The 23,446-nt window shown below is 38.7% G+C and overlaps 1 protein-coding gene across 4 annotated transcripts in view; it reads left to right on the forward strand.

Moving 5' to 3' along the window:
- MOCOS (molybdenum cofactor sulfurase) overlaps positions 1–23,446 on the forward strand; it is a 209,268-nt gene that overhangs the window by 181,936 nt on the left and 3,886 nt on the right. Inside the window, exons 10-15 of one of the 4 annotated variants that reach the window (XM_040083434.1) lie at positions 4,718–4,799; positions 9,013–9,137; positions 9,734–9,839; positions 13,844–13,970; positions 16,251–16,355; positions 18,447–18,514. In XM_040083434.1, coding sequence (XP_039939368.1) covers positions 4,718–4,799; positions 9,013–9,137; positions 9,734–9,839; positions 13,844–13,970; positions 16,251–16,355; positions 18,447–18,461 — 560 coding nt within the window. In that variant the 3' untranslated portion in view covers positions 18,462–18,514. Of the gene's footprint in view, positions 1–4,717; positions 4,800–9,012; positions 9,138–9,733; positions 9,840–13,843; positions 13,971–16,250; positions 16,356–17,414; positions 17,515–17,750; positions 17,859–18,446; positions 18,515–23,446 lie in introns of those variants that run through there. The other 3 variants (XM_040083442.1, XM_040083426.1, XM_040083418.1) reach the window with 3 other exon arrangements.

The raw sequence follows: 23,446 nt of genomic DNA on the forward strand, positions 1-23,446 counted from the left end.
TTAATAAATTGACTCTCCTTGAAAATCCCATGTTAAACCACACCTCCAGCCTGTCTGTAGCTGTTTGCAAATGTAAGACCTGGAGCCGAATGCTGCATGTGAGCAGTGATCCATTTGGTGGGGAGCAGTGGAACTCAGTTTGGGAAGGCTAACCTGGAACAGAGACTGAACAGAGCTAGAGAATAAAGTAGATGTTTATTGAAAGGCCTTTAAGGATGCACCTTGGGCAGTACAAGAGCCTGACCAGGGCTTACACCCAAGGTGGACCCAAAAAGGTCACAAAATGAATGACCGGTCACCAGGTCTCACACTCTTGTAAATTTTGGTCCATTTGCATATTGGGGTTTAATTGTCCAGTTACAGCTGCAGGTTTTGAGGTCTCATCCTTCTTGTTTTCTCTCTTCAGTCCACTGTTGTTCATGCTTTTGGGCCTGAAAGTTGTACTTGTTGTCCTTGATCTTCAGCAGGAAAAGGATTTGTTTCATCTACCTACTCTGTGAAGAGAGCTGACTAACACTTAATATGAGGCTCAGAACTACACACTTAGACAGCACAGAATCTGAAAAACATGAAAGCTAAAACTTAAGGCATAATTTCAGCCAGCCAGGTTGGTTGTTCTGAAGCTCAGAACCTCCACTGCCTGCGTCCGTGGCTGATGTCATTTCAGGTCCATAGCTCTTTGCCTGCTGACTAACAGCCACCTCCAGGTCTCTTCCTGCTTTGCTCCTTCATCCACATGGAAGGCCGCCTACCCAAAGCACCTTTCCTCAGCCACGGCAGCATGCATCTTTCCAAGATGAGTTTTGTTTCCTCCATCTCTCCTCCCCCTGCCCTCACAGTCGGTGTGCTCAGTTTCTCTGTTCTTTCCGTTTGTGCCATGCCCTTGCTTCGGTGACTGTGCAAGCCCAGCGGCTCCAGCTGCCCGGTGAGAAGCGCAGTCCGGGCGGCTGCCTCCCCTCTGCGAGGAGCTGTAACCACTGTGTTTTCTCTGCCAGTTCCGCTGCTCTCTGCGCTTTTCTCGCTGTGGGAGCAGGCTGTGGCGCACATCTTCGCCCAGAGCGCGCTTTGGTGGCTGGAGGCTCCTCTCTCCAAAAGAGAGAGAGCCTAAGGCAACTGTGCTGCTGGAATAGGTGCCTCTGGTAAGTGCCTAAAGCCGAGTGGGCCGAACCCCACTGCGGCTCAAGTACGCAGCATTTTTTTGCTGTTACGCTATTAGATTATGGTGAAGATTTTATCTGTGCCACTTCTAAAACATAATGAGTCTGTTCTTCTCCCTTCTCCTCCAGGCACATGCTTTCCTCTCCCTCTAGAAATTTTCATTAGTGGAAAATTTGTTTATGTCTATTTTATTTCAGTGTGGCTTAATAGTCTCTGTCTTCTTTGTCCAAGAAAAATTTGTCAGCGTGATTTAGAGTGACTGCAACTACTTTAACACCTTTTGCTGAATTCTCTATGCACTGAGACACCCTTTTGGGGTTGTTCTTTAACCCCTGCATGTTGGCTGTCTCTGTAGTCTCAGCTGTGGATGGGTAGAGCCTGCTGTCTGACCGACCCAGCTGTGCAATCCTGCCACCACAGTGGGTAGCAAAGATGGCAAAGTGGGGCTCTACACAAGCCCAAAGCTGCCTGAAGGCTTAGGAGCTTTTCCTGGCATGCCTGCAAAATTAGTTGGCTTGCATGGCATCTGGGGAGCTCCAGCTCCAGGTTATTTCCCAGATATTTGACAAAGGGGTGAAGTGACAGCAGAGGGAGAGGAAGGGCTTGTGTGTACTCTCTCACTGGCTGTAATTTTCTTCAGCAGAGTGAGATTTTAATTTTGAGAAACTGCATTTATTAATTTTGTCAGAATTATTTTCTTAGGCTATGTGATTGTTAACAGGCATTTCCTGTTTTGTTTACTGTTAAGAGTGTAACAAAATCTTGCCATCACACAACTTGGAGAAAATCAGTGTACCTAACTCTAAACTGTTGGAGAGGATAAAATAGGAAAACCGTACAAATATGATTGCTTGGCAAAAGATTCTAACAGCATGAAACCTATGAGTGAAATAGAAATGAAAGCAAGCTTTGAGGTGTAGGACGCCAAGCCGGAAGACAGTGATTAAGTTAGCTGAAGGCAAGAGCCCTGTTGATTGAGCAATACCCCTAACTGACAAAGGGATGCCAAGGGTCCAAGGGGGAGGGTCCCTGCCAAGGTGGCAGGGAAAAGGAGTCTAGAAAGTAGCTTTTAGGGTTTGGAATGTAGCGCAATGTGGTAATGTAGTAGTTCCTATAGGCTGTATGTAAATTCTGTAGCATTTGTGTCTTGTACTGGTTGGTTAGTGTAAACTAGAATATTCAACACAGAAGGAGATATAATGTATTGTAACAAGAACTGAGCTCCCTTTTGCTCAGGCACGCTTTTAGCTGTGGCTGGCAGCTTAAGCAAAGCTGTTGCACTAACGAACTGTGCAATAAACCACATGTTTCAAGAGCTGCCCTGGACTCCAGAGATCTCTCATCACCGTCCCCACTCTCTCTCTCACACTAAACCATCCCCCATGCAGAGAAAGAAATTCTTGTGTCTTGACTGAAGTTATTAGAGGTTTAGCTCCCAGTTACTTAAAGGTGGGCAGGTGCAAGTGCCTTCATTTCCAGAAATTCTATTACTTGAGTGAGAATCAAGGGAAATCTCCTTGTCCTCCTCCATCAAATATGTGGGAGCACAGATTACGTTGCACTTGTTCCTGACCTACACAAGTGTGTAGCCAAACAGAATTTGTCTGAGAATACATTTCTGGAAAAGACTAATTTCTCTCTTTCCATTTTAGCTAACAATCAGCATTGCTCTGGCAAGCTGGGCATTAGTTTGCCACTGCACAATGGGAGAAATTCTGAGTGTCGAGGAGGCACTTTAAAATATTGGAGTAGAAAGATGCTAGCAGAACTGAGCAGCTAATTGCACTTTATGGAGTTTATTGTGCCTTCAAATAGTCATGTGTTACTGCCAATAAAAATAATGGGAATTAAGTGCATACACTGATGAAAGAATATACATGAATGGTTTATATTTCAGTCTATTGAAATAACAGATCTCTAATTTTCCTCATTGACTCAAAATAGGAGCTATAATGATAAGAATTTTATGTTTTTTATATATTAATGCTGTGAGCACATCTGTGAATTTTATTATCAAGCAAATGACCAGCAGAATGACAACTTTTACATTTTAGTAACTGGCAATATTCTACTTTATTTTTTGCCTTAAAGACAGAATAAAATTGTAATTAACAATGTTTAACTGACCTAAACATCACTGTAAAATGTGTACTGTTCAACAAAATTGTGATACAATTGCTGGTGTATAAAAGCTTTTTTAAAGCCCTGAAATTCTATTTTAAGAAATTTTGTGAGTATGCCTTTCTTAGAAAGTATTTGAAAGATAGAACAGTTAAGGGTGCATGCAGGATGAAATATTTCAAAGTCTTCTTTTCCAGAAGGAATGATGCCAATGTTTAATTGTTTCAAACTCCAAGAGTTCTAGTCAATAAGATGATTAACATCAGGTTGTTACAGAGTAGTTCAAAGCATTTATTACCTGTATTATTTTCCTAAGTGAACCCAACTTCTCCCCCTCTGTCTTCACTTATGATGTGTACTAACATAATTAACCAAAGAAGTAGACCACTTTCTATTTCATAAAACATGCATGAAACAGAGTTGATAGTTATATTATAATGAATGTGAACTACATTTCATTATTCTTCAGAAGAAAATAAGCCAACTTGATTTCACCATGTTACAGAGCTGGTAGAGCATGATTCTTACTTGTTTTACAATATTATATGATATCAAAATGTGTGGTTATAATTTTGGGAAATGGGGGGAGTCAGAGTCTTCATTAATATGTGTTGCAGTGTAATGGAAAAGCTGGATTCATTGCAGCCACACAGTAAAACACTTTTTTCTTCATTTAAAGTTATTGTTTCAATTAACAGAAAGAAAGGTAATGCAGCTATTCATTTTGTTTCTAGTAAACTACGGTACCCTTTCCATCTTTTTGGCTCATTCTGTTCATGATGAGAAAAATGTGGGAGAAGCTGTTAAGATAGATCATTGCCAGGGAATCCTCAGCTGGTTTAAACTTGGAGATTAATAGATCAGAATAATTGTCTCATTCACAGTTTTCCATACATTTTGTATCTAAATTATTGTAGTTTTATCTCACAATATATCTCCTTTTTTTGACCAGACAGCGTCTCTTTTTTTCATTCCCCCTCCTTCATCTTTCAGATTACTCAATCTCTCTACTCCAACATGACAGTGTTTAACATCACCTCCTGACTTGTCAGAGGAACGATCCTTTCAACAGAAACTGTGGCTGAGGCCATAATTCTAAGCCAGTTTTGTTGTCTGAGATAAAGAGAGAAGGAAGTTACTCAAAGCTGAAACTGTATTTTTTAAATACGCTTTGAGTACCAAGGTCATCTGCAGCCTTTGCGCTTTATCATTTGGTGCCACCTGCCGGCAGAGAATATAACTCTAGGAAACATTATTATTATTACTATTATTATTATTATTATTATTATTATTATTATTATTATTATTATTATTATTATTTGCTATTTGTGAGGCTGCTGTGACTGTGAAAAGGAGCAAAAATAAGTACTTTTTTCATGACCCTATCATTCTTCATAATTTTTTTTATTTAAATATGACTTGCTCTCTGCCCACCTAGGCATGGACCCAATATCTGTGCCACTAGAAGACAATACTGGAAAAGAGGCTGTGATCTGTGAGAGTAAAGTCTGTTCACACAGGTAAGTGAGAGCAGCGAGGTACTGAAGCTGAAAGTCACTCTAGTGACACTCAGGATGTGAACAGATGTGCACACAGACAGAAGTCCTTGAAAAAACTGCAGAAAGCAATGAATGATTAGTGGACCAGGAGAGTAGTCCTACTTAAATAACTAAGATGGCGTGCAAAGCATGTCTGATAGAAAACAGTAAAAATAAATAAATAAATAAATAAATAAAATTAAATTAAAAGGAGGTGAAGGAAAGTACAATAAACTGACTTAGCCCTCACTTGAATTAATGAGTTGTTTGTTTGGGTTTTTTTTTTTTTGTTGTTGTTGTTTTTTGTTTTTTTTTACTTGCTCCAAGCATGAGAAAAGGAGAAGGTGTCCCCAATTACCTCCAAATGTCAACTGAGGGTCTCAGCAGGACTTGAATTCAGTTCCCACATTTCATAGTGATGATGCTGGCAACTTTACCCATTTCATACTGCATGGATTTAAAATTGCTAGAACCTTCTGAAGTTATAAACAGCTTTCCATATTTACAACCCTTTTTAATTTTGTTTTGACCACCCATGTTGTTCAGTGTCCCCTTAACAATTTTGACTGCAGGTATGTAAGTTAAATAACATTAATTCTAATCAAAAGACATACCACTTCAGTGAATATAGCATTATGAATAAATGTATTTCCTATCCATAAACGTAAGTATTTATTTGTCATGTTTTCTAAGAAATTCCCGCAGTCTCATTAAGTTTTCTGAGTGGCAGTGTATCAAGTGCCTTCCTAAAGTACATTTGCATTATCTACTGTGTTTCTTTTCAGTGAGTCTCTTGGTAAGTCCAACTAAAAAAGCCACTTAAAGATTTATGTCTTCCTTTCACCAAGGTATACTGATTCTTCGTAACCCTCTACATTTGCTTCTCTGAGTAACACATAAACAAACCAGTAGAAGACCTGGCAATTTCCCCATGGAGCCATGCAGAAAATTATCTTCTCCGTCTTTTCCACTAGCTATTCAGATGATAAAGAGGATCTTTTCCTCAGAAGTGTATTTTCCTCAGGTAGTGGAATCCACCCAAGAGTCATTTGTTTGAACCATCTGTCCCACTTCCCTTAGTGTTGACTCATCCCTAGCCTCCCCATGGTAAGCCCATCTATTACAGGCTGTAAAACAGCCTGAGTTATCTTTCTCTCTGTGTGCATAAAATTTGTTGCCATACTGTTTATTGTAGCTTCTCTTTCATGTAACTGACTGTGTCATTTTTATAGTATCGAATTGGAAGTTTTCATGGAAAACTTTTTAGAGTTCTAAGAGGGGAGGATAGGACTGAATGAATAAGAAAGGGGATATGAAAGCAAATTGCATGGAGTGGACTGTGACTAGCAAATAAACAAGACAGGAAGTAAGGCAGGATGAGTGAACAACATTGATGAGGCTCTGAAACTTCTCAGAGATCCAATAGCAATTGATGCCAGTTTCCAGTGTATCAGCAGAGGAGCCTCCAGGGCCAAAAATAATGAGAAAAGCAGTGCTTTGCAAGAGTACAGGAGGTGATTTGTGATCCGGGGTCTTTTCTGCCAAGTGTCTAAGGTGAGCAGTAGGACCAAAAGTCTTTGTTTAAAGGCTTTTATTTGAAAGAAACACCTCGTTAATGTATTTTCTATTTATTAATTCTGTGCTCTGATGCTGTTATTTCATCCAGTTCTGTTGGCTTACTCTGAATTTAGACTGAGATAACTGAGAAAAGTACATGAGGTAGAATCTGCAAGCAGTCATGTGAGGAAGTTTTATTTCACAGCAGCCATGGAAGTTTAATGAGCTCAAATTTCCCTTCTGAAGCAATTCATCAGTATTAGCCTTCATCTCTGCAGGGGCTGTCCATCAGCACATGTTGCTCACATCAGAGGAACATGGCTTTCTGGTACAATGTCTAACAGTGGACAGATGAAAGTAGAACCTAATGTTGATAGGATTGATGTTGCAGAAGACCCTAAATGTTCAAGGTTGCTGCTCTACTGAAATAAGCAGGGACACAGCCTCCTCTTTGACAGGTTGCAATATCAAAGAGATCAAGGGAAGTGTAGCAGTGGTAGAAGACAAAAGTGTAGTTAAGAACAAGGTGAACTGAGCCCGTTGTATTATATCCCGTGGGATCAATATTCAGACTTCATCTGTCCTTGTTTCTTGTTCTGTAAATTACCCTGCTGGAGGGACCAGTTGTAACGCACTGAAGCTAAATGACATAATAGAAAGATGAGTGGGAAACTCAAGGCAAACAGCAAGTGAAATCAGAGAGAAATAGGCTCTCCTTTATAAATTACCTGACATGTGCCAAATGAAATGTAATGCTGACAGATGTAAAGTTATACTCCACAAAAATAAACACAAGCAGAAAACAAGTAGAATTGAGCTACAACAGAATGACTTTGACTAAGACCTTGAAGAGATGATAGTACTTGCTCAGAAAATGGTCTGACAATAAGGGAAAGCAATTTGAAAACACTGGAGTCTTGGAATACAAAACCTACAGTGTGACATTTGAAGAAATAGCAAGAGTGGTGTATATATATATATATGGTGAATCTCTAACTCAGCCACTGTGGCTCAAAACAATAAGTATAAAAAGAGGGCAAAATTTTCTTCCTAATTTATACAGTATCAATTTCCAACAGGCTGCCAGAGGCAATTGGTTCAGGAGATATTTTAAACACCCCGAGTACCTCTGTGAAGGTGGAAAAAAAATTGGAGGAATTTGTTTCACCTGCACTGTTATCATGGAAGATTCATGTGTTCTCATTAACAGCCTTCTCCCTAACACAATGGCAGGCAAGGGCACAGTTCAGACTGAGAAATCTCATGTGGACGCTCACCTTTTGGCCTCTTTCTTGACACAGTGCTGCATCTCATACTCATACCAGACCACCATTGCAGTTCTAAGGCATCACTGGCTAGATGCAGCTGTGGCTGACATCTGTTTACTCTGAGTGGGGAGAGGGATGTAGAGCTGCACCATAATTCAAAATTCAGAACAGGCACCGAAGAGATACCTGATCCATGCAGGATTATAAAATCTCCTTGGTTTCATTTCTTCTGGCTGTGTACCTGTGTAATTCAGTTGAACCCTACAGAGCATTTTGTAAAGCCAAGCCACTTCCTCTCAGTCCTGGGGCTTAGCACCTTTTGCTGTGAGTAGCTGTTTTCTTGTTTCATAAAACCAATGGTTTCCATGCAGATCAACTTCTTTGGCTGGGTGTTTCATCAAGGTGAGCTTAGGAACTTTCCTTGCTACAGGAATCCTCCCTAGATTTCACATTCCTCTTGTGTTTAAAGTTAGATAACAGTCAAATCTCTTTGTGTAGTCAATAGAGAGATGAACACTCCCACACTGAGAGTCCACCCATCCTGAGGTCTAATATAGACGGGAACTACTTGCTTCTTTCCATTTTCTGTGAGTGAAACCCAGACAATTCATTTAAACTATATGTCTGGATTTTGGAAGATTGACATTAAGTTTACTCAGGGCTGAGGAATTTAATGTCAAACAGGATCAATTTCTAGTGGTCTGATCTGTGGCCTTCTTGGATTGAGAGAGATGATTTCAAAGTCCCTCTAGGAAAGATTACGTCCAGGTAAAGATGACAATTCTTCTGCCAGCTTGCATAACTCAGTAGACATTTTACAGGTAATGGAAATCATCTTTAGAGAGATGCTTGACCTCTGTTAGTGAAGCCATGTTTTAATGTTAAATATCTGTACTAACATGAATTAAATTAGAGAAGTAACATCATTGTACCCGATGGGATCATTAAAATTACACACAGCAGAGCAATCTTAAATTGAACTTGGATCATTCCTCTCTGTTTTTAGTAAACACTACAGACCAGAGTGTGACTATTTTATAATACTGTATTGTAATATTGTTATATGGGCAATCACTTATTGTACTTCAAAATCAGTGTCTTCAGCCTTATGATTAATCCTTTATTCCACAGTAATTTTCTGTATTAAGCTAAATTAGATCTTGTGAAAGTTGACTTCAAGAGGAACAGAGAAAAGTTGAGGAAATGGGGAGTTAAAGTTATGCACAGCTTCACATCAGACATTCATCAGACAATATATATTCTGTACTTTGTATTGAAGGAAGCAGAATAAACATCTTTACAATTTGACTTCTGTTTTGCAAATTAATGTTTGGGCAATCAAATTTAAACTTCCTCTCTTCTTGTAATAGGGTAAAAACATATGACTGTGGAGAAAGAATAGCTGACTGGCTCTCTGTGTTTCTTGGTCATCCATGTCGCTTGATAAGACAAAGTTCAGATGCAAAAAGCAAGTCACATCAGAAAAATAAAAAAGGTATATTGTCATTCTTAAAAATATTCATGATTCCTCATGCAAGCATCAGGCTCATGGACTTCACACTGAGTATATAGGTACCCTGATAAAGGCTGAGAGGGTTATCCAGTATTGATCTACTCATTATGTTTATACCTAAACTGACTTTTTTCTACCCTTCTTCTTGTTAAATTTGTTGAAGATATGCAGTATGCGGGGGGAAGTTATCACCATGACCATGATTTTGCCTGAAAACTCAAAGACCGTTTGGAAAAATGATCCTGAAAAATCTAAGAATCAAAGAAATTATTCAGGGACTGAATTTCATTATAAAAATATTTGAAAGACCACTGAAATTGAAAGAGCATTGAAAATGCATAGATATTGCTCTTGTAAACTATTTCACAAATTTAGTAAAATCTCAACTCTATCTCAGTTTCTAACTGCATCACATCATTATCTTTTGAAGGTTTGAGGGCATTCTTGGAATATTTCCTTAGTGCCTGGAACTAAATGAATAAACTAGTAATGAGAACGAGTAAGACGTCAAAGGAAAGATGAGGTGAAATTACTAATTTTTATGATCATTTCAGAATTATGGATTGATATTTTTTTAGGTCTGTCATGTGCTACAGACATCTCACTCTCTCTTGTGAATGAAGCACAATACCTCCTGATAAATGTAGCAAGCATTCTGCAGCTGAAAGAACACATTTCTGCAAGGTAAGATGCTTCTGTCTCCAAATGTCTCTCAGTGATCTTGGATTCCAGAATTTTGCCATAAGATGCCAATGTAAGTGTTTTATGTAGAAATTTAGAGACAGCTACTTTTCAACATTCAAAAAATATAAAGCTACTGAACTGCTATAATTACTAATTATTTTACGATTTCTGAAAATTTGGATTAAATGCATGAGCATCATTTGTCTACCAATCACCTTTAGGAAAATTTAAATGAATTTTTTGTCAAATGATTTGGTGGAAAGGTATTATTGAGAACCATCCAACTTCTCTTTGTCAGAAGAACGAGGATAAAAAGGTTTTCTCAACATAAATTGTCTGGCAGGTAAAAATATAAAGTCTTACTATAGCTGAACTATTTCTCTCCCATGGGAATTATTAAGATTTAGAGTAAATATGCGCAACAGAAATACTTTTAAAGTACTTTCAGCACTGGAATAATTTTATTTTTTAATTTAATTTGGCTTTACTTGTACAAAAGTGAGAGACAGAAGCAGCAAATGAAACACTGAGTCAGTCCATAGTTCAAAGATAACAAAGCCATTACCAACCATATTTTCATATATTGGCTCTAGAAAATTTTTATTTCTTGAATATAACTAGGAAAGGTTCAAATTCCACAGAAAATCTTCCCTCAAAGCCTCCATTATGTCTGTGTGTTCCACACCCCCAGCATTTGTCTCTGAGCCACCTTTTCCTGTCTCTCAAAACTTCTCTCTTGCTTCTTCCTGGAATCATCTCTTCTCCTCTTAATCACCCACCAAACACATCCCCTGCCTTGAAAATTCCTGCTTTGAGTAGGAGAGGAATATATGTATCTATATATCTGCAGGAGGATATGTAAATAGCTTCAGGATTTAAAACCACTTATTGAATGAAGCATCACTAAGACCACTGGAGCTTGCATTGTCTGAGAATTTTCCTTTTTTAGGAGAAAACAGTTGAGCAATTTTAGAATATCATGGGAAATGTGTGTAGAAAAGGTTTGAATCAGTCCATCTCTCAGTGTTTTGACTACCTTTTCTCAGTGACAATTAATGCCTTCTTGTGAGGCTTGACTGTCTGGTAGGTTGCATTTCCTTGGGAGGGCACTTTTTGCAGACATCCTTTACTCAGGATGGGCTTTTTCCATACGACTCAGTGAAGAACCTTCCAGATATGGAATTTGAGTGAAAACATGAGGAGTTAGAAGTGAGGACAAAGGAGAACATGGAACTTCAGTAAAACATTCAACATTACATGATACACTGATTTTACACCTAATATCTTCCAGCACAACTAGGCTTGCAATCTCCCTTTCCTCAAAGGCAACTCCAGATGTGATGAGAGCTGCAATGGTGACTGAGAAGCAGCTTGCTTCCCACTCTACAGTGTGAGTTGGAAGTGTTCTCCCTTCCATGCATTTTGCCATGTAGTGCCTTCTCCAGGTGCTGGAGAAATAAATTCAGATATACAGCATTCTCATTCTGCATTCTTACTAAATCATGGTGTATGAACTTTCCAAATATGGAACTATCCAATGTACTTTCAAGAACTGCACTTATGGGTCTTTATTAAATATTGGAAGGTTTTCAGAAAGTATTATTTAGCTTCTTGGCATGTGGGTTTGTTTTTGCTTAATGGAAACCTACTAAGTTTTACAAAACAATTTCAATTTTCAATTAAGTTTTCATCATTTCACTTTGTATCTTCCATAAGTAAAAACTAGTCTTCCAGTTTGCACTTGGCTCTTAAGAGGTGATCTAAAACAGAAACAGCAATTCAATTAAAAATTAGAATGCAGCATACTGTTGGAGGGCTACCTGTACCTGCAGGCATTTGTCTCTCTGATGTTTCCAATACAGGTCACCTCCATGAAAATCCCTTTGGCCTGGCCTAATGCTCAAATGCTCTTGTTAGAAATATAACCCTGAGGATATAAATATTAATTTTCATGTTTGCCTTTTAAATATAGGTAATTCATTCATTATCACAGAGCCCACTGCTGTGAAAATCCAAAGCACCTAGGCTGAGTTTGGCACATTACACTGATTTTCAAAACAGGTCTGCGTTGGGATTTGCAGGATGAAGTTACCTGACATTCCATCCAATAGTTGCATGTTTTGTGGGAGGAGAAATGATGGAAATTTACTCAGATACTTGTTGCCAAGTAATTATAAGCATTTCTGAGGGCCGGAGGAGGTGCAAGAGAGGTGAGGTATTCTGGATGTGAGTCCGAGCTGGTTGAAGGCAGAGAGATCGGGGCAGTGGCATTGCAGTCTTTGAGTTCAGCGGCAAGGGGTAGATTAGGAGAAGCTTGAAGGGGGTTTTTTAGCAGCTGTCTCAGGACACTGCAAGCCCATTTCTGAGGTTACTGGGGCTTTTGATGCCCCCACCAGTAAAGGCTGGGATGGCAGGCACTTAGATTTTGCAAAACGCATTCAAACCAGAGGCTCCACAGCAGCCAAGCTCCAAGTGCCCAAAGCAAAGCTGGGAAACACAGCAGCATAATTGAACATACTCACAAGCAACTGCTATTTTCCTCCTTGTTTGTATGAGCACTGGCATAATCTGCTCTTCCTGTTGGCTCCCACCTCCTGCATTAATTACAAATTGTGTCTCAGCCGTGGGATTACCTGTGGAATCTTGAGGGAAAACCTGTAACCTTGCAGCTTCCCATCCCACCTTCTACCCCCAGGCTGCTGGAACTCTTGTGAAAAACGGGGCTTGGTGGAGCTGAGCTTCTGTGGTTTGACTGAAAGTCTGCACAGGCAGTTTTTCCTTATGCACTTTTGTCTGCTAGAGAAGATCATCCAGACTGTTTTAAATAAAACCAAGATCTTTTGGTTTTAACCTAACAGGCCTACTCTGCCGAGACCACTTGATGTGAAGTTTTCCCTATACTTTGTTTTTGCATGTTTGTCCTCTAACTAAAATACATTTTAAACAGTGTGTGCTTACTTTTTTTTTTTGGGGGGGGGGGGGGGGGGGGGGGCGCAGGGGGCGGAATGGGGCATGGTCAGAGATGACTCTCTTCACAGCTTACCCAGGTTTCTGCCTCTGCTGTAGGATGTCATATCCCAAAGTTGTCAGAATACAGTTACGGAGTATCAAAAATGGTTCATGTCATTAACAGCTAATGCAAAAAGAAGGGTTCTTCTCCATTAACAGTGCACTGAGAGAATCCTCTGGCAAATTTTAGTGTCTTTTTTTTTTTTTTTTTTCTTTCTTTCTGGTACTGTTCAAGTTCTCCTTTAGAAGAAGAGTGAAGAATGGCAATTCGAAGATGCAGCAAGATTTCTGATATTTGTATGCAGTCTGCTGCTCTTTCTGTCTCATATACATTCTCCACACTGACACAAATCTACACTCTGGCAGCTCAAATGCTTGTAAAGAGGGGGAGATATCACCACACAAAGATTAATTTTTTTTAAAACACCTATCTTTTGGTGCAATCTGCTGCCTCCCAAAGGCAAATAATAATAATATGAGGGATATATTCTCTCATAAAATTATTTTACTGGCCTTTTTCACCTTCAGCAACTGCTGTTTTTGTCCCTTCTGACATTGCAGCATGAGCAGAATAAAATTTTATTTGCCTTTGGTTCTAGAAGCTTCTCTTTCTACAATACTTTACAAGTCAAATGATTACTAACTGAAAAGATCTTTTTATTTGTTACCATTAGCCTTACATGTGATAACAAATCAGGAATTTTCTCATACACCTGGCTCACAATCACCAATCTATATGTTTTCGTACCTACAGTTCCAGGTTACACCTCTGAAGAAGCCTCCTAGAGGTTTACATATTATAACTGAGAGGTTATGAATTATAGTTGAATACCTTATGCCGTTTCCATGGCTTTTGTAATAAAACTTGGTCCAGGTTTTTCTGGAGGAGCATTTGCTAATCACATGAGCCACCAGATTCTTACAGCACAAATATCTAAAGCAAAATTAGTTAATAATTTTATGTTTTCTTTTGCTCTGTCAACTCTGTGAGACAGATTGAAGGAGCCATTGGAAATTGAGGAATTGATCCGACGTTTCCGTGCCAACATTGTCATCAGTGCATCAGAATCCTTTGAAGAGGAAGAGTGGGCTGAGATTTCAATAGGTGCTCTGCAATTCCAGGTGTGACATTTTCTCTCTTGTCCATGCCCCAGTGTATCACAAAGCATTTTGATTCTTGGAGACAAACCAATTTTTGCAAGTCTTTGACTAGAATATGGGCAGCACGCTTTGTGCAGGTGAAATTTATGAAGTGTGAAAAAAAAAAAAAGTGATGTGTCCTGTGACAAACATACTTCAATATATTTAAGAGGTTTTGCCATCTTTCTCCACATTTTTAATGAATTTCATAATTGATAACATTTCTTATCTTTATCTATCTGAACCAAATAATAATCAATTATTTTGAGGCAGAGTTTACAGCAGATGTTTAGTCAGCAACATCAGCAGAGAATACTTGTTGCTGTTACACACAGTAGTCGAAATGTAACCTCACATTACTGCAAATCAAGCAACTGATTACCAAAAGACTGGACATGAATTCAAGTGAACACTCATGGTCTATTGCCCTCTGTTGTATACATCTTATTCTAGTCTTCACTCAAGGAATGTTTCTAATTCTAGCCTGGTAGCGGTTTTTGGTATGTTGTGCTTTATATCATAACGAACAACATAATGTCCTTTGTACTGAAAGGAAAATTCTGAAGAGTCAGATCTTGTTTGTGAATACATTCTTTTGAGAAAAACTCTTAACAAAGAATCTGTAAAAGATGCACATGACACCTAAGGGAATGATGCACATGAGTATTAAATGATCTGCTGAATTTGTCTGGCCAAGAGATATGAAATATGTATTTGAAGATGCTTTGCCTAGGATGTGAAACTGGCTTATTAATTGTTTTCTTAGAGATTATAATTCACTCCTGTGAATGACAAGAGTACCGAGATCAAATCTAGATGTGATAGGCAACACTCTTTTTTCTTTTTTTTTCTGGTCAGCATGCTGTAAGAAACTTTTTCAGCAAGGGTGGGAAATAATTGCTTATCTGCTTTTTTCTTATGTGTGCTTTGGTCAGTAAGCTGCAATATGTATTACAGAAAATTGAGGAAAAATTCCTATAAGTAAGAAATGAGGAACACAAAGGACAAAATCTATGGTGTACAGCTTCTTGGAAGCTGGAGTTACACTGGGGTGTTCAGCTGAAGACCCTGTTGATAAGTTACTGTAAAACAACAAAATAAAAGGCATTCCTATTTCTGGCATTGATATACTTTAGGAATAGAAGGCAAAAATAGAAAGGCTTATGTAACTTGCATTTCCTTTTCCCATCTCTGCTAGGTCCTTTTTCAGATACTGATGTAGTAAAAGTAGAAATTATGTTAATGCTTCTTTATGCCGCAAAAATGGTAGAAGCTGTTGAACAAAGTAAGGCAGGGAAAAAAATATTTCCTTCTCTGTCGTGTTGTTCTATATTATTTCTATATAATAAAAAAATAAGAGCTGTGGAAAATTATTTTCTAAAAGAGATGATTGGTGGTGATGATTATGCTGAAGAGTTATACAAGCAGTCTAGATGCATCTGAAAATCCTGAAACATCACTTCAGATCAGCACATAAAATGTTTGAAGTGTACAGTTTAATTATTTGCCCTATTTGAAATTCATGGCACGTTTTACAAAAGTAGAATGTGTATAGTGGGATATTGTAAGATGTAATTTCTGTAATTTACAGCTTTGCTAAAGTTAGGGATGCAGTGTTAAGTGAAAGTGCAGTATGTCGTCCTTCTCCATTTTAAAGGTCTAGGGGTTCGGGTTTTTTTCCCCTAAACCCATACTTTAGATCAAAAAACAATTACCTTTAAGAACAATTTCATATCATGTTAACATCATGTGTGATAAATGATAGAAGATGAATTATTTCTTCCAATTAGGTAAACATGTGTATATAAATATTTTAAATTCTAAGTATCTAGATGTGCCATGCATGTAAGAAATATATTGTGCGTTTCAGCTGCACTAAAACAGTCCCAAGAAAATCCTCCTTGGGTTGAGTCCTGAGGCATTGCTCTTTGGGCAAGCAGCCCTGCTAACCCACAGAAGAAGTGAAACCATCAGGAAATACAAATATGTAAATGTTTGGTATTTCTCAGATTCTGTCTCTGAAAAAGTTTTCCTTAAGAAAAGAAAAAAGTGAATTAAAAATTCAGTGAGACTTTTGCAAGTAGACCTACTACATAAGGTGAACAAACTTGATCTTTTACATAATAAAAGCTTGAAAAACCACAGGAAAAGTATGCAAAAGGTATGTGTTTAAGATATTATGATGGTTGGAAGCTTGTATGTTCAATGCAGTACCACTTTGATAAACAGCCATGAACTTTCTTTACTAAACTAAAATTTCAGGTTGTGGGTCCATGTAGCAGATGTCAAATAATCTGCATTGATCAACAGTCTGGGGAACGAAACAAAGAAATTCTGCAGTCCCTGTCTGCTGCCAGAGGTAGAAAGGTCAGTACAGTACTTCAAAATAGCTGTAATGAAAGATGTTGTGACTTTATTGCATGGGTAGTGAAATATCTGCTGAGATAATATTAGTTAAATTGTTACCATTTGGATTTTTTCTATAAAAAGAGGATGTACTTACAACCCAGATATGGCATAGTTTATTTCTGTAAAATTCTCAATACATTTTTTATTCATAAATGGACTATTAATATGCATTAGTTTTAACTGTGCTTGCTTTTCTTCAGTAAGTACTCCTTTACAGTGTTTTTATTTTGGTTTAAAAACACAAGCTGATGCACTGATGTCTTTTAAGAAAAGAAATACGCTGAAAAGTGAGAAAGTGCTTGGAATTATTCAGTTGGCATGTACGATTCAACTTTATTCTTACCTTGAGGAATTAGTTAGCAGGAAAAACAGAGCAAATGTGAATATAGTCAAAGTGAAGCATAATTTCTTAGGAAAGTGACCAGAAAGTAAGCATGAAATACAGGCATTTATTTGAGGTCCTGCTTCTTAAGGCTGCATTGCTTCTTGGAATTGAGATGCTCAGATGATGGCTAGACAGTTTGGCATTCCAAAAGCTCCACAGATCTCCTCATATGTATTTATTTAGCTGAAAATCCTCATTCAAAATTCATTGCTTCCTGATGGTTAAGCTTCTGTTGTTAAAGTGTCTCAGGCAGTCGGGGCTTGGGAGCCTTGCCAGTACCCGCCAAACACCAGAGACGGGCACAGCACCGACACAGAGCAATAACAAATAGGCTGAAAATCATTCAACCAGACAATGCACAAACAAGTTACAACTACTGCATTCTATGTTTGGACAAAAAAAAAAAAAAAAAAAAAAAAAAAAAAAAAAGCAACCAATAAATTGATTTGTCTCAGTGACTCATTAAGCAAACAAAGGGCTTTCTTTTCGTTGGCTGTTGTCCTTGGTGAATAGCTCCTCTGGCTCCGTGTCGGAGCCAGCCCGGTGCAGCGAGCTGGGGAGAGGCGCAGGCAGGGCCGGCTGTCGAGGCACAGCTTCCCGCTGACCTGAGGTGACTTCGGCTCGCACTGCAGGCTCTGCTCCCGGTCACCGCAGGACATGGGCCTTTGTGAGATGAGCTCCTGGCCATGGTGGGTAGCCTGAGGACAGGGGCCCTTTCCGAGTAATGGTGAGCCACAGCTGCAGCATCTGGGACATTTCGGAGCACATTTGGGCACTGAAGGGATGCTTGCTGCTGCCACATGAGGTGTAGTATGCAGGGGAGTTTTTCTGTCCGTATGGATTTTACTGGATTATGACCTGAAACCTCTGTAGAGAGAAAGCACTCTGTACTCAGCGAGAAAATAGCCACAAAACCTTACTCAGGATGCAGATCCTCAGGAGGAGCATCTTCTGCTTGTTCCCCACAGCAAAGATGAGCTCCTCTTTCATTCTGATTAATTCAACAATGAAGAGATTTTCTTGATGCACTGCTAGAACCAAGTGGCTCATTCAAACAGGACTGAGGCAAAGAGAGCAATCCAGCCCGAAGCTGGCCCCTGATAAAAGCCGCCCAGCGAGGCGAGGCAGGCGCTGCTGATCAGCGCAGGGGAGCGCTCCCTCTCCCTCAGCTCTCCCGATATTTACACTGCAAAGACACGGGCATTCAGCCTTTTTAATTTTTTCCCAGCCTTCAGCCCTGCTGGCAGATGGGGTCTTGTGAGCGTGCCCTGCTCTGTGTAAGGGTGCGTCCTCTGGCTTAGCTGACAATTGAAAGGGGGGGTTGAACTGCCCGCTTTGCCTGCTCTGGTCTGAGAAGACCTCCAAGCCCATCCATCCTGCAGGTCACCGCTGCGGTGATGGGCACCAGCTGATTAGCAGCGAGCAGCACCCAGGAAGGACTGGGGCATTTTTAGTGCGCTCAGCAGACCTAACAGAGGACATTGATCCAAACCTTTCACGGCTTGCAGTGGGGAGAAAGGACATCGAGGTCATGTGACTGTGTTAAATCACAGAGCTAATCCTTTGGTGACTCATATCTCTACCATGTGCTTTTCTGCTAAGGAGTCATCTAATAGACTTTTTTTTTTTTTTTTTTTTTTTTTTTTTTTTTTTTTTACACTCAGATGCACAATCAGTGAAGAAATCCAGCAGTGTTTGCTCCCATCTGTCAATAATCTAATTCAAACTAAAAAAGAAAAAAAAAAAAAAAAACAAACAACAACAACAAAAAACCAACAACACACACACACACACAAAAAACTATTGCAGAAAAATAAGATTTAAGATATTTTCCCAGGTTTTTGGAAAGCTGCTGTAGCAACTTGATTGCCCAAACACTGAAGATACTGTGCATAGAAAAGCGAGCCAGATGTCAATATTTACCAGTTTATTTTGGTTTTTTTTCCAAGAACACCAACCCAAAAAAACTACATTGAAATTTATCAAACTAGTAGCTCAAATAGCAGCACTGCCAATGAACTTCAATAATGAGCCAAATAATGTAAGACTTGTAAGAGGTAATTCGTATTTCTTTCTAAAATCCTGTTTTTCTCCATTCCTCTGAGACTGAGAACCAGGTGCTTCAAATTGAAAGATGGAGCCTTTGCATACACGGACTGCAGCTGAAAATCAGAACCAGCTACTTTAACTAGCCACACAAGCAATTTGCATCTTTCCTGATAAATGCAAATCATGGTGCTGAAGCCTTGCCAGCTACTTTTTATGAAACCTTTCATGTCACTGCTTGACATAAAATGTAAACACCTCTATAAAGTGAACTTGGGCTCTGCTTTCTGAAGAAACACTCATAAAGGGTTCCTTCTGTAATTTTTGACTGGAAAGTAAAGATGAGCCCTCCTCGTGTGACAGAGTGCTCTCTGTTACTGCAGGAGATTAGGAAAGACTAGGTAACTCCATTAAGCAAATGGCCACATGCTGTTTCACATGCCTTATCACCTGATGCCAAACACACATGAATGGAAAAGGGAGAACACAGAATTCCTGCCTCTCTTTGGTGTTTTGCAGATGCCGTTTAGCACTAATGATAGCGGAAGCCCTGTGGGTGGATTTGCAGCAGTGCTATAAGCTGGGACTTGCTGTCAAGGTAGCAAAGGGAATGATTGCATTAGCAGTCTGCTCTGGTCTAAATGTATAGATAGCAGTACATCAAGGGAAATCCATTATGTTTGCACATGCCTTCATACACTAAGAGGCTTGTGTTTTTTCCTGGGGGCTGTTGATCCTCCTTTATGTATCTCATTGTGCCTTGGGAGAGCTTCTTTTCCTGCAGAATTAGATGCCATGCCTTTGGATTGCTTACTGAAATGTTAGCAAGGATAGCAAATGACCTCTCATACCTGATGAGTCATTATCATTATTTTCATAGTAATGCAGGGCTTTACATCATGCAATGCTTTTCATTCAAATATCTGGAACATTTGAGAACAGTGATTGTTGTAATTAATAGGCCTCTGAAATAATATAGTTCCCTTTTCTCATTGATGCCTGAACTGGAAAATGCATTTATTTAAGGTGGAGCAAAGGAAAATCAGTTCTGAAGGAAAGATTCTACAGTCCAGTTATTTTCAACAGAACAGCATGGGGTTTTATTGACATCAGCTGAAAAATATCCCTTTTTCCAATATAAAAAAATCAGTATGTCGAAAGTGAGTACTTCTACTCTCCTATTTGGTAAGGTTTTAGGTTCTTGTAAATCTAAAGCTTATAAAACATCATTATATTTTTTTAAAAATCAATTTTAATAATTGCATCTCCCAAATCTTTGGATGAGAGAGAGATTATGTTATTGTATGAATAAATGATCAGACCTGGACAGATAAATTTATCTGCTGGGACATGGCAGCTGAGAGCTACATCGGGGGGCAAAATCCAGAACTCATCTATCCAAACCTAAGTATTAGCATGCAGTATGATTTATGTGCTTGTTACACATTCTAGCAGGGTGTTTCTCTACCAGGTTCTAGTCTGTGTTATCTGTTAGGGAGCTGTAGCTCAAAGGCATCTCACTTCAGACCTTTTGCAGATGTAGCCTGTTTCTGTCTTACAAAAGGGGATAGTGCACACAGGGTATTTCTCTGTCAGTGAATTTCTGAGCAGAATATATTACTGTTGATCCAATAAATGAACTTGAAACAACATGCAAGAATGATAGCATTTCATAGCTCCTCCTTTAAGTGAGTGTGATGACTCATATGATTCACTGTTGGCAAGAATATGTATGTTCTCTCTATTTCTCCCAGCAGTGAAGTGGTTTGCTTTTTCCTAATCAAGAAGCTTTAATTCTTTTTTTCCCTGTAACATTTTACAGTTACGGGAATAGTTTCTACTGCCAGATAAAGCCACAGAACTCACAGTCTTGCACTCCCTGCCCAGTTCTTGGTGTGTTCTAGGAAGATTATATGCAGAATAAAATGCCCTTGAAGTCAGGAAAAGGTAGCAGCAGGAGGCAGAGATTATGTGGTTCACTGTAGTAACTCTGCAGGCTGTAATCTCTGCATCTGAAAGCCTCATTTTTCATCAGAGCTGTGAGAAGGGCCGATTTCTACATTTTTGTCTTTCTCTTGAAGCAGAGCTGAAGTGGCAGATGCAGCTCTTGTGGTTGCTTGGCAGGGGTGTGTGTGTGACTGCTATTATCAGTACTTGCTGAGTCATTATTTGTAATTATTGAAAAAACAGGGAAATTTCCTTAAAAGATGTTAAATCCAATTCTGGCAATCACAGGCTAAATTTTGGGTTTAAGAACATTCACCGGGGGGGGGGGGGGGAAAGCTGGTAATTCCAAACAGTCATTATTGCTAAAATATGTATACCATCAGTATATCATCACGTTGGAAACTCCTTGGGCATTACTCACTGAAAAAAACACTGAGACTTTAAATGCCCAATCAGAGAAGAAAAATGCTAAGGACCAGTATTAAAATAGTATTTGAGAACTCCTGAAGACAAGATGCATTCAGACATGCATTTTCTTAAGTAACTCTGAATGTTTTAAGGTGCATTTAAAAAAAAAAAAAATACTGCTAAATGATTTTCAATAACAAAAATTGGTAAATTAAGCTCTTCACAGTGAACAATCTGCCCAGATTTATTTTAGTCTCACTTTAAGATACATCAAGATGACAATACAGTAAATATAAATAACTTCTCATGTATCACATAAGCTCATTTACATGGATGAGTTAAAAAAATCCTTCCTGTGTGAAATGTGGTGTAGCATGAACTAGTATTAGTTTTAAAATATTTGTTTTGTAATTGCCTGATAAAGAAAAAAAAATGAAATCATGGGAACTATCATTTCTGCATAGGAGGTGAATCCAGCTTACTGACTACAAGGCTGGAAAATACATCATTTGTTCCAATAAACTTATTAACAGATGGGAGAATAGCAAAAATGGAAAAACTAAGAGTATGTACTTTAATATTTTAAATGAAACAATTCCTAACACCATTACACCATCACGGTCGATCCAACAGTCACTGTTGGAGGGCTGGGATCTTGCAGTGCTGCAGTCATTCCTCAGCATTAGCTTTAGAACACTGACAGGGATGTGCCCTGCGTCCACCAAGCATTGACACCATTATAGCCGCTGGTACCCTGAAGGTGCCAACAGTAGGATAGGCCTGAGGGGTCCAGCTCGTGCCCTCTACATGTCACATGCCAGTGAGATGAAGGAATAGCAGAGGTAGCCAAAAATACCCAAGCTCAGGGCTCATTTTTCTCATTGATGTTTTGGATTACAAATGAAACAGAAAGACCCAAATTCAGGGTCTGATGCCATGTTTGGATAAATCTCCGCTTTACAGCATCGCTCTTACTTGGGAGTAGGTCTCAACCTTACCGCTCATGAATTCTTCAACGACTAAGAGCTGTTCTGTGTTACCTCATTGCTGCATCTTTATTTAATTACACAGCACTAGAATAGGAGACAACATACTGCCTTCATATTTAGTCTGTGAAATCTGCTCCCTTAAATTCATCTATTTGTTTTCTTTATTGCAATTGCTTTTACCTGCTATTTTTTTAACCTGCTCTAAATGTAAATCACTCAATTTCAGGATCATTGATCTGAACAATGGCAGTAAATGTAATCAGGAAATAGAAAAGGATAATAGAATTTTGTTTTTAAGCAATTTTGTTTGCTTATTTACTTTATTTTCACTTTATAATGACTTGTACATTTTGGCTGGAGTCTACCAAAGCAAAATACTTTTTGAAACCTGCAAAAAGAGACAAGAAAATTAATATCGGGTTCCCAAGTTCTCAGTTTAAAGAGCAAAGACTTTCTGAAGTCTAAAAATCTGTTATCAATTTAACATGGTGTTCTTCAGTGTTCCTTTTTTTCCTACTTCACTTTTTTTTTTTTTTTTTTTTTTTTTTTTTTTTTTTTTTTTTAACTATTATCTAATTCTTCGGAAAGTATTGTCGTGAGATGACAAATCTTTTTCTTGCATATTTCTAAATTCTCCACTTCTGGAAAACAAACCCACGCCAGCCTCTTCCTGTGACATTTCCAGATCACTCCCACAACTGTAACACTCAACTGCTTGAAATCAAGTCCTCACATAAGAATGCAGACACTCAGATGAGGTCTTTGGTGCCTCTGAGGTTTGTATGGTCAGTGTGCAGAGTGGATATTTCATTCTTCTTTTCTTCATTACTCAGTATCCCAAAGACATATTCTAAGTATTTCTAATATTTATGCAGGTTGGATTCACAGATAATGACACTTAACAAGTGGGAGCAACAATAAAACAAACTTTCTGAATATTTTCTGTAAAACATACTAAAATATTCATAAAAATAGATTAAGGGAAATTCACAGAGTCTAGGCAGAATAAACTTCTGTTAACAAAGCAAATAATTACTGGTAAGAGCTGCAAGACTTCCTCACTGTTGGAACATACCAGTGTTCCCATGCTGCAGATCCTTTGTCTGTGACAATACATTAACTGCATTCATCAAGGAGCCAGAACAGACATTAAATAACAAGATGGTGATGGAGTGTGAATTACATACACAATACTATGGAGCTCATGATGAAATACTGTGTTATTTATCCACTTACTTAAGCTATTCTTCTTGAATTGTATGACATTAGCTTCT

The sequence above is a fragment of the Hirundo rustica genome, chromosome 1 (assembly GCF_015227805.2).
Source record: "Hirundo rustica isolate bHirRus1 chromosome 1, bHirRus1.pri.v3, whole genome shotgun sequence".
In the NCBI taxonomy this organism is placed as follows: Eukaryota; Metazoa; Chordata; class Aves; order Passeriformes; family Hirundinidae; genus Hirundo; species Hirundo rustica.